The 12,068-nt window shown below is 39.5% G+C and overlaps 1 protein-coding gene across 1 annotated transcript in view; it reads right to left on the reverse strand.

The window, feature by feature from the left end:
* Window positions 1–1,568: 1,568 nt before the first annotated feature.
* LOC139730064 (integrin alpha-8-like) overlaps window positions 1,569–12,068 on the reverse strand; it is a 113,370-nt gene continuing 102,870 nt past the window's right edge. Inside the window, exons 22-29 of the mRNA XM_071640975.1 lie at window positions 11,873–11,952; window positions 10,708–10,797; window positions 9,517–9,634; window positions 7,834–7,998; window positions 7,075–7,284; window positions 6,351–6,467; window positions 4,931–5,056; window positions 1,569–2,247 (exon numbers count right to left, since the gene is read on the reverse strand). Coding sequence (XP_071497076.1) covers window positions 2,155–2,247; window positions 4,931–5,056; window positions 6,351–6,467; window positions 7,075–7,284; window positions 7,834–7,998; window positions 9,517–9,634; window positions 10,708–10,797; window positions 11,873–11,952 — 999 coding nt within the window. The 3' untranslated portion in view covers window positions 1,569–2,154. The remainder of the gene's footprint in view (window positions 2,248–4,930; window positions 5,057–6,350; window positions 6,468–7,074; window positions 7,285–7,833; window positions 7,999–9,516; window positions 9,635–10,707; window positions 10,798–11,872; window positions 11,953–12,068) is intronic.

The following is a 12,068-nucleotide window of genomic DNA, read 5'->3' on the forward strand; positions in this document are numbered from 1 at the left end:
CACTCACTTGTTTCTGCAGTGTAAGCCTGCGCAGTCAGTGACAAGTGTCATATAGATTAAAAAGAATAATAGGTACAAAATTGCAAAAGTCACAAGCAAATTATCAGCAAAATTACATTTGAAAAACCATCCACGCCAGACATAGTTGGGAGGAGGAAGTCACTCGTTGCAACATGAGTTGATTTGAATAGGCTGCTTTGATTAGGCTCTAGTCTCTGCACCTAATAATAAATTTAAAGTATTGCACCTCTAACTTTTTTTTTAAAGGAGATACATTTATGGTTATGAAGACAGGAAGCTGGTAACAATTAAGCATTAGAAAGCAGTGCATTTTTTCCACATTTGTATATTTATGTTCCCTTCATTTTTACTCTCTTGAAGCAGAAAAAGAAAAATGGAACATTAGAAAAGTTACGAAAAAAAAAGACAACTCACATTTCCCTAGTGTTGGAAAAAAATCTTGTAGAGTGCATATGACAGTACAGTGAAAATCCATCTGTCTGGGGAAGGCTATGTTTACATTTGCTATGATTTGGTAATTCTAGAGACCTGACATTGAAACTGATAGAAACATGATACCAAAAATTCTCACTATTCATCAAGGCACTGATAAATTAATTTTTTTTCTGAAATGAGCACATCACAGACATTCCACATGGTACATATTATTTTAAATCTTTTGATTTCAAACCTGACAATCTGGATTTAAAAAAAAGAACATCACAGGACTTACAAAGTTTGGTTATAACAGACTGAGGCTGTCACAATACTTACTGCTACTCCACATTACCTCTTAACACATATAAATCTATCACCTTTTGTAGCTACAGTCTAATGCACACTGCATCAATTTACTTTATACAAGCGAAATATTTTGGTTTTCATCTCTACAGAGCTTAATGGCAGATCACACGAACTCTGGGTAACCTTGTGTAAATGTGGACCTTCATTATTATTCCACTATGACAGCAACATTTAGGTTGTGCTCCGAAAACCAGTGATTATTATGAAACACACGAGCTGCCAATTTCCACTCATGACACACAGAATGTTTACAACTGCAACTTGACTTGTTTGTCACACTTTACAAACAGCAGCCTAATTCATACATCATTTCTCATCATTCACTTTGAAATTCATACAATACAGTGTACATGCTTTCAAGCAACCTTGATACTGTAAAACATAATATTTTCACGAATTGGAGCCGATGGCCTTTTTCTCGGCATGAAATTTTCGTGAGTTGCCTCTAACATTCAGTGCATGTAGTGTAGACAAGAACTTTCATGTGCATTTTAATTTCACAAATCTTGGTTCTCGTGAAATTTGGGAAATTAAAATGCATGCAAACATTCCTCGTTTTACAGGAGCGGAAATGAGATTTTTATTCCACATGTCATTAATTCTCTCTTTTTTTTGGCATTTTTCCCCTCAAAATTTAAAAAAAAAAACCAACTTCCAAATCACTTCAGTACATTTCATGGATACAAAGACAGTTCAACATCTGTGCCATTCAATTTTCTTGATGACAGAATGATATCAAACAGTCAGTGCATCATTCACTGAAAAGAATGTACTCAATAAATGTTTTTGATCTGCCATTTCCACTGCACTCTTTCACCAACACGATCAGGCAGCTGATCATGCATACATAGAGAGTAGTCTCCGTTCAGGCAATAGCCTAAAAATCATTGTTTCTCAACACTTTCCAATAAACCCAAACCTCCGACGAAGGGCCTTTGCACGATCAAGCCTACATACAGTCATGACTTCAGTCCGGACACTCCTCCCTTTTGAAAGCTTCCTGTTTAAGTAGATCAAGTCGTATCAGCTTTCAAAAGACAAGCATTTCCCAATGAGCTCCAGTTCAAACACAGCTGCCATTTCACTACACACATATACAATATCAGTGAAGTCACAAGAATACCTCTACCAACAGTCTCGCCACTTTTTTTCTATTAACATTTTCTCGTGATTTTTTTTTTCTTTTTTAACTTGTAACTTTTTCTTTGAAAGGAAGAAAAAAAATCGTCTCACTTTTTAATGATACATACATAGTACACTGTTTGGGACAATATCAATTAAAGCAACATTACAAAATGTGAAGGGAAGGTGGATTAGGAGGAGATGCAAACACACACTCAGTCCGGTGCGTCATACCGGCTCCCCGCTCTTTTCGTCGGTAGCTACCGGCGTGTACGGCTTGCCCTGCTCCTCCCCTGGCTTCTTGCGCTCAAAGAATCCGCACTGGGATGGGAAGACACAAGATCATAGAAAAAATTGCTCATCAATGCTGTCGTTCGTGCACTTTTTCCACTTAAAGGTTGCGTAAATGAAAACAAAACAAAACAAAACACTCAAAACAGAAGGCACGAGGGTTTCTGGAAATGACAGACATCATTTGTGATAACCCACCTTAAAGGGACTGTACAGTACTGGTTGAGGTGGGGATTCATGTTTTGAACATTCCTAAGTGAGATAATGAGAAACCTCTTACGAAATATGAAAGAGCATGTAATTTTAAGAAGGATTCAACGTTTATTTGATAAAAATTGGTTTTCAAATGGCTCTTTGCTGGCAATATGTTGTACTTGTATCGACTGGAGCATGTTCCAAAAATGTCGTCTAAGCACACTTTTCCTTCTTTCAAACCCTTCTGCTCATAAAAACTTCATCCTCTAACTTGCCATGTAAGTTAATGCTGACCCTTTCTTGGCTGTTATTAGAATTCTACTTCTGTGTATCTGCATTATCAAATCATGTGACCGACTGAAATTTCATATGTGGGCACTCACGTGACTGAAGTGCTTTGGACGTATCATGTTGAAAAAGTAATTATACTTTGTACATTTCAGGTAGACTTTGCATCAGCCATGTTGATTCACCTTTCACCCTCTGGACCCAAAGGGTGGGATTAAAGTGACAGATGGGATTAGGGTGAAGGGGATGGGGATTGGGCATGATTGATTTATTCTGTGTTTCCTTGAAAGAAAAAAAAATAAAAGCTAAAAGCTCTGCAGAGACTACAATGGCTGAACATGTTTCAAATACCAAGGTGCTACTAAAGGCTTTCCCACTTGCCCCGGACCACTGAGATTCCCTCCTTGGCAGTCAAAATGGAATGGCACCTGTCCGCGTAAATGTGCTTAACATTTGTCTCATCACGTATGTGAAAATGTTGGGTATGATTCTTCTTTTTTTTGGGGGGGGGGGTGGGGTGGGGTGGGGTGGGGGTGAGGGGGAAGGAAGAGGAGTTGGAGGGTGGTAGTGGTGATGGGGGGGGGGGTCGATGGATGCCCTGCAGATGGCTTCCCCGCTGAAAGTTTGGATTTCACAACATAGGCCATGGATAAAGACTAATGGACATCACAAATGACCTCTGACAGTTCCATCCACAACAACAACAAAAATATGTTGAATGTACTTGTAATTCAAAACTTCAGTGACCTCAGGATAACATTACACTTCATACTATTGTAGCTTGCTCACTTGAAGAAATCATATGCATGTTTCACGAAGCTCTCTCAAAATTAAATGATGATGTGACAAACCATGGCATTAAATGATTCTGTCTATTCCAGGAGAGGGAGAGAAAACTGCTTCTTCTATGTACTTACCATCTACCACAGAAAAAGGGGGAGGAGGAGCAGATAGGCAAAGAGAAACAAGTAATTACATGGACTGAAACCTACACCTTTAGCTTTTGTGTTAACGTGGCAATCTACAAAAGATCGAGTCGCCCACAAGAATCTTGGGTCATAGGTGGGGTGGGGCGGGCAAAATAGAAGGAGGACAACCAGGGATTAATGCGCCTGCACCCCCTCTAGGCAAAATAATTGATTAACCCGTTAAAAAAATAGTCCCGGGTATACACAGACAGGTGTCTATGGGAAATGCGTGTTGTAGCAAAATCAGCCTGTCTTCAACAGGTTAATTGTACATTTCTGACAGATGTACGATGTGTAGATCACTTGCTCCCAAGTACAGGCAAACAGAGAAAAGAACATATGTGGAAAGGTGTACTTCTTTGTTAGAATGGGGATATGACAAAGGAAAGGAAATCTGCACACTCACATGTATCTACACTTTCTGGTCAAGTGTATGTCAGAGTGAAATCTCCATGAACAGTTAACAACACTGAGTTGAATTGATGTGGCATTTATTTTTCTGTTTTATTATTCTGTAACTGCTATTAAAGGAAACAGCTAGTTTATCCTTTTAAGCAAGCAACCATGTGAAAAACAGCTCTAAGTCCCCTCCATGGGACTAGGCAATAAGGATAGTGTGAATTGTCTATGACCACAAGTGTTGAACTCTTATCTTTTAATGTGACAGAATGAGAGAACCTCGGTGCTCAGTTCTGGTAAGAAAACAAGATTTCATGAGAAATAAATATACAGATAATTAAAAATTATTTTTCTCTCTACCATAGAAATTATTGCAAAGAGCAGGGTGCCAACCCCGGTGAAGTGGTCCCACTACCACCCATACAAGAAAACGGGCGAATGATGCCAGCCCCTCGTGGTTCGCCCCAGGTGACTAGCAATAGTCAGCAAACGGCATCAACCAGGCACACTGTGCCATACGCTCGAATGAATAAATTGCAAAGACTGTCACCATGTGATCTGGTGTATGCTGTAGAATGGGTATTTAAAACACAATAGATCAACTCAAAACACACTGATAACATGCACCTGCAAAACTTTTGGGGTAGTTTGAAATGTGAATGCAAGGTATGCAAAATATCAGACTTTCAAATACGGACCAGAGTAAAACTTCTTCTATATCAAGTAAAGAAGGTTAGACCACAGCCAAAGTCTGAATCCTGGATGCGCTCGTTAATCTCCCCCCCCCCCCCCATCCCATCAGCTCCCCCCTGCCGTCTCCCCTTGCCCCCCTTCTCTGCCCCACTCAGACACATCTGCCTCACCTTCCAGAGTGCCAGAATGATGATGATGAGGAGGATGATGCCCCCAAGCACTGACACCACAATGATCCACCAGGCGATGGGTGCCGGCTCCGGCACCAGATCTTCCGATCGTAGCGTCGTCGTCGCCTGGGAGACGAAAAAAAAAAAATCACAAAAACAAAAGGATGAAGATCCGTACAAATCACAAAAACAAAGCGATGAAGATCCATACATCATTTTGACTGCTGTTGTTTCGAAAAAGATGCTCTCTCCCCATCCATTACAATGTAGGTCACATAACAGTATATGGGAAGGACCTACCACTCAACTTTTCACATCATATCACATACAACAGGATGCAATTACTTTTCATCCATTCGAAATATCATAAATCATTTTCTCATTGCAAATAGCCATAGACATGAATATCCACACTACGCAAATTCAAGAAATGTTACAGATTCAATGATATCACTTTACAAAACATGAAATGAGTTATTGACAACCTAGCTACAACACATCAGTAGTTAGATGACCTAAATGGCTTCTTAAAATTGCATAATTGCATAAATTATCACACACAAATCTTTGAACACAATATTCTTCTTCTCTGTCGAATCCAAATCACAATTTCACACACTACTGCCACTATTGCGCCAGTGCACATGTAGAAGAACAACACAATCTTTGGGTATAGCCTATCTCAACTTGTCGGGCATATGATGTCCAAGCTTTCTGACCACCTACCATGGCCATCGTTTAAAAGAGGATTTAACCAAGATATGTATGTGAATTGAGGGTATGCAGCGATATTCATAGAAAACATCAGCCAAACTTGAGGAAAATTGGGCAATCTGTTCAAAATTTAAGAATTCTTAGGAAAGGTTTAGTGCAGCAATCACTGGATGAGAGGACAACATTTTGTGACGTCATGTATGGACTACAATATACAGAAAACAGAGAAAATTAAACATATTCTTACTTTTCTAGAATAATGAAAGAGCGCTTGACTTACCTCTTTCAAAACACAGGGGAAATAATATTACCTTCATAAACATAAGTCAGTTACAAGTCTATGTATGTGTACAGCTGTTCTTGCCAGAAGAAGTTATAAGTTGTGGAACTCTCATTAGATTTTCTGTATAATTATCCCTTTCCATTTGTCACGCGTCATGAACGGCAGTAGTCTTCTAATCCAGTGATGGCTGCACGGAAACTTCAAAAATTCATAACTTTACAACAGATTGTTTTCTCTCAAACTTTGCTGATGTGTTCTACTAGTCCTGCTGCTCTCACTCAATCCACATGCATATTTGGGTTTCACTCCCCTGTAAGAGCAGACAGCATCAATATGAAAATCTGTACTCTGCTGAAGGGCCCTACATACACAGCTGTAAAGAGAACCTCTCCATCATAATGTGAACTAACATACATAATGTACCTTGGTGGAATCGCTGAACTCCTCAGGGATGGGTATATTGTAGGGCACCTCCATGACCTCTGCCACTGCCGTGGATGCCACTACAAACACTGGAGACACAGCATTCTGAATCTCCGTCTAGAGTAAATAAAAGAAACAGCAAAAATAAAACGCATGATCATCTACATTTCAAGGACTACGTACACACAGTGTTACCGCAAGCCTCTCTTCCTTTAATATGAATACCTACATTGCATGTTTGTTGCTATCCAATACAAGCAAGATTCTCCTGCCCCCTATTTTCCTGCGTCCTAAAGCTGAGCAAGTCAAGCATGAGCGGTATAATAATGAACACTCTCTTTTCTATAGATCCCTGTTTGAAGTACATATGTGTCTGACGGTAGAGCATTCTTTAAGTCGTTTTGAGTGCACATGTGCAGAGGTCTTATTTCACATATTCCTTATGCGTATGTGTACAGTCTAGAGCAATAATCGATAGTTGTGCATGCATACTACAATGTATGTTTTTGGCTCTAAAGATATAGCATCAGCTTAAAACGTTTTACTGACATCAATGCTATATTACCCATTTTGGTCATATCGTAAAGCAAAGAAATTAAAACCCCCAGCTCTTCAGGTTAACTTTTAACTCTAGAGATATTTCACCACACGGTTGGTCAGTGACAGATATTTAGTGTATACTGTATACATGAATATAAACTAGTCATTGAATCACAGCACTTACTGTCTGGAAGGTGCGCTGCCAGAATCGGCCAAGGAGTCTGACGACTTTGCCCTCGCCGGGGCCCAATCCGGTGACGTCGCAGCGAATCCTGACGCAGTGCTCTGCCTGGCAGTAGTACGGCTCGGACTGGGTCAGGGCCTGGGCCTGTGCGGCGTCGCGTCGCCGACGGGACGACGTGCTGCTGAGCTCGTCTTGCGTGCTGGCGTCAAGCTGATGTGCGAGAAGGAAAAAATGACAGGGTGGGGTGAGGTTGAGAAACAGGAATTATGGAGAGTTTTTTTTTTTTTTTTTTTTGTCCGAATGTCTGCATGGAGATCACCATGACACCCTAGAGCATGAATGTTTGACCTACTGCCATAAAAAGTGTTTACGGCACTCTGTGTTGTGGCAGCCTCTAAATAGGCCTTTATGATTATAATACACACTTTTAGTTGTAACTCACTTTCACAAAACCTCCTACTCAAGTCCACTGCAGCTTATTACACCTGAAACACATTACAAAACAGACACACTCAGAGAAAGATTGATTTCGAATCACATTTGACTCAAAGGGCCTAATGTCATCAGCAACGACTCAAATGCTTTTTATACCGCAATCATTTCATTGTTTCGTTGTGGTTTTTTGTGCTGTTGCCACAGTTGCTGCAATTAGTGCACATTGCCACTGTTGGCAGATTTTTAAATTTTTTGCAGAGTACTGTGTATAAAGGGGCGGGTGAGGGGTTGGTAGGGGGCAGCTTGATGATCCATCATCCTCACCTTCACTCCCAGTGGGTTGGCCTCGCCCTGGACAATGTCACAGGTGACGCCTTCTGCTGCGTTGACGCCCAGGAGGTAGAACAGGTACTCGCCCGTCTCGTCCTTCATCGGCCACAAAATCTCCATTGTTGTTCTCCCGGCACTGCTGGGACCGCCATTGCGGACCTACGGAGAAGGGGTTGGTGTCATGAAGAAATCAACTATATTTTCAACGGCTGCTCACTTGCCACAAAATTATTTAAAAAAACAAACTAGAAATGTCGCTATGGCGACTGGTATGCCTCCACCACAATGCATAATTCTCCTAATAGGTCTAGAGTACATGTGGACAATGTGTGATGACAGTTTCACATAATTGGTAAAAATATTAAAATGACCAATTTGTCATAAATGTGTTGAATGTTCACCTTCCTTGACTTAAGTTTAATGGGATGAATGGGAGAGCATGTATTTGGGGATTTAAGGACTTTTACTTGCTTTGTAACTTTCAAGGTAAGGAGAAAAAGTGCAATTTCTGTATTCAATAGTAAATTGTTACCAATTTCACCTGGCCTTTGACCCTTGACCTTGAACCTAAAATTCATAAGAGAATCCTTGTCGGGCAGAACATGCATAAATATGTACTATTAAGTTTCAAGATGACTTGAGCCACTTCCGAGATATGGAGGAAGAAGTAAAGTTCCACACTTTCACTTGATCTTTGACCTTTACCTTTTTGGCAACAAAACTTCCCAGAGAATCTCTATAGGGTCATACATACACCAAGTTTTTTAAAAAATCCTACAGGCATTGCAAAAATATGAGGGACCTTTGATCTTTGAACCAATGACCCAAAAGTTCCCTACATAATCACTGCCAATCAGTACATGCATATATACTATGTTCCATGAAGATACATTCAACCATTTCCAAGGTAGGGAGAAAAAAGTGAAGTTTTAACATTTTCAATTGACCTTTGACCTCACGAACCAAAACTCTCACCAGAGAATAATTGGGTAGTACATGTATACACGAAGTTTCAAGAAAATATCTTCAGGCATTGCATAGATTTGGAGGAAATTAGTGACATTTTTTAGCATTTGACCTTGACCTTTTGACCTTTGACCTTAAGTATGTGCACCCAAAAGTTGATAGGCACAACTCCACGCCCTCATACACATACATGCCAAGCGTCATTAGGATACCTCAAAAGGTCTTCTAGGTAATACGCTGTCCACAAAATTGATTACGGATGGACGGAAGGACAGACAACCCAAAAACATAATGCCTCCGGCACCACTTCATGGCGGAGGCATAAAAATGAATATAAATAAGTCCCATTTCTAGTTTAACAAAATATATATATATATCGAAATGTCTCATTTAATTAAACATTTTCATAAGCAGCTCTTGAATCTACACAACAAAAATGACTCAAAACAAAGTACCCTTTTGGATCTCATCAGACATTTCCTTTAGTCCCTGAAGTGAAAAGGCATGTAGAATCAAATCATGCAGACATTGCTAATGGGTTTAAACATCAGCCACAATGACAGTGTTCTTCACTGTTCATCTACTTTAATTGATCACATCTCTACGCTGACAACTGCAATTTTTTTTGTAAAGTCAACTGCTATCAACTGCTATAACAAATTCTGCTTACTCTGAAAAAAAAAAAAACAGAAGAAGAAGAAAAAAACAAACCTCATACAGATGAACAATACCGGGGCCAATGTCAGACTCGCTCACGCCTGTCTCTGGTAGAGGGCCTATATAATTATCTGGGTTCTGAGGGAAAGTGAGAATCTCTGGATTCGATGCACTGTAGGAATAAAGACAGCAATCAACCATTTCAGTTTTAGCTTATTCTATTTCTTCACTTGTACAAACAAAATTACAATGGTATATCAACAACAATCTCATCTATACACATATAAGATTGCAACTGATTGACAATCAGTTGCAATGAAAACATCTCGACGGAAGAATTCAATGAATTTGAACAAATAAGATTACTTTAACCCATTCGACGGGTCCCGTGTATACTCGGGCACGTGTCTATGGGAAATGCGTGTTGTAGCAAAATCAGTCCATCCTCAACGGGTTAAGATCAGTACTTTAGGCATAACTATATCCTTAACTCTTGGGCCCGAATTCACGAAGGGGGTACAATTTTTGTCCATGCTTTAAACCATGGACAAAGATCATAGTTTTGTGTGGGGCGCCAAGTGTTGCATGGCCTATTTTGTTACGAAATCAGTCATTATGTAATGAAATAGGCCATGCCACACTTGGCGCCCCATACAAAAACATGGTCTTTGCCATGGTGTAAACCAAGGACAAAGATTGTACCATCTTCGTGAATTCAGGCCTTGATGTTTCCTGTTCCCACGTCCGACTCTGTCAATGGCTTGCCACGTTCGCATATTTTGCTTAAACGTTTAAACGCACAACCGTCCACAAACCGATCAATAAATCGCTCAACACAAATTGATAAGTGGAAGGACTTACAAGTACAAGTCAAGGGACTGACACCTGAAAAGATTGACACTGAGAACATTTGGTAAGTGGAAGGATCAACATGAAAAGATTGAGGAATGCAAGGACTGTGAAATGGTGATGTAAACCATAGAAAGAGTGACAGCGGAAGGACTGAAAAACAACCGACTGACATATAGAATCAACAAACAAAAGATCTGATGGATGGGAGGATCGACTAAAGAAAGGATTAACAGACAGCAGACAAGTCAGGAAAAAGAAAGATGGAAGGATTGTGAGATAAATGACAGACACACAAAAGGACTTTCTGATGAAAAGATAGACAGATGGAAGCACTGACCACTAGGGCAGACTATTACTGTATCATAAACAGAATGAAATATGAAAATGACTCACCTCAGCAATTTGAGATTGATGTCCAACGTCACCTCGACTGTCATATTAAATTCATTGTTTCTCAGTGTGTCTGCTCCTTCCTTGTTTTCACTACAAACGGGTTGGTAAAAGAATACCAGATATATAGAGCTCAAATACTAAAACAACAAAGAAGAAAAGATATGTCTACTCTTCTAAAAACAGTTATTCATGCCAACCTCACTGGGTTTCTTGTACATGTGGACCAAAGATCAGAGTATCTTATACATTGTAACAAGGTGCTGAACTCTGCTGTATGACTTCCACATCAATGCATGCACATTTCATAAACTAAACAAATTACACATAAACTGCTGCATACACACAGATAGATACCCTATACAGATAGAAACCGGCCACAACGAATGGGAAATTAAAAAAAAATAAAAAATCCTGGTAAAGCTCATTTTCTCTTTTACCAATGTAATGTTTTCAAAAAAGATGGAGTAACACTACATGATGTGATCAGTAATAGCTACCCTGTATTTCTTAGGGTAAGTGTAACAAATTTCAATTACCCCAGCCCATTCACAGCGGTACCCCTGCGCAGAAAAAAACTCAAAACCAGAACAATAAATGTGTTTATTCTCTAACTTCCCCTCCACAAGAAAGTAAAGATAATATGTGGAATTCACATGTCCATTTTCTTCTGTAATTTTGTGCAACATTCTAAAATCCTTACTTTCAGCAAAAGCTCCATTATGTTGGCTCAAAAACAAAAACAAATACACTAATAATACATTCTTTGTCCTTAGTCCTGATCTAAGGAGATGCCTGATATGACAAGGGCATTTCAGTGATCCCTCAGCTTGATTCCTCTGAACACTACAATAAAAGTGGAAGTTTTTGCGTGTTACATTTGCATTTCACACAACCAAATACTAGCGCAAAAATAAAAGCAAGCGTGTATACTTGTATGTTATATGTTTCACTAATTACTGTTTTGATTCCGCAGATTTAAAAACATAAGTGTGAAAATTACCTCCACAAAAGTATCCACTTTTACAGTGTACGACTCAACTTTCTTACTTTATGTCTGAATTTAACGAATTTTTTACACATGTCTGCATTATCAATTTACCCTATTCATAGAATGATATGTCACACAGAACATGGTATGAAAAAGCACTGTAAATTTAATACTTACCTGTCTGCCACAAAATAGAATTCAATGTGCTGGTTATTGCCACCAATTCCAACTGTAGACAGTGTCAAACCAAACTGGAGCTGCAAGTAACAGAACAGAAGGAAAAACACATAATTGCATGCATGACAAATTACAAATTCTTTCACAGGCATTCAATGTATGGTTCTGCAGCCCTCAGACGAAACTTTAAATAATG

The sequence above is a fragment of the Diadema antillarum genome, unplaced genomic scaffold (assembly GCF_040938485.1).
Source record: "Diadema antillarum isolate AM-2024a unplaced genomic scaffold, OU_Dant_1.0 seq00000288_RagTag, whole genome shotgun sequence".
Classification (NCBI taxonomy): domain Eukaryota; kingdom Metazoa; phylum Echinodermata; class Echinoidea; order Diadematoida; family Diadematidae; genus Diadema; species Diadema antillarum.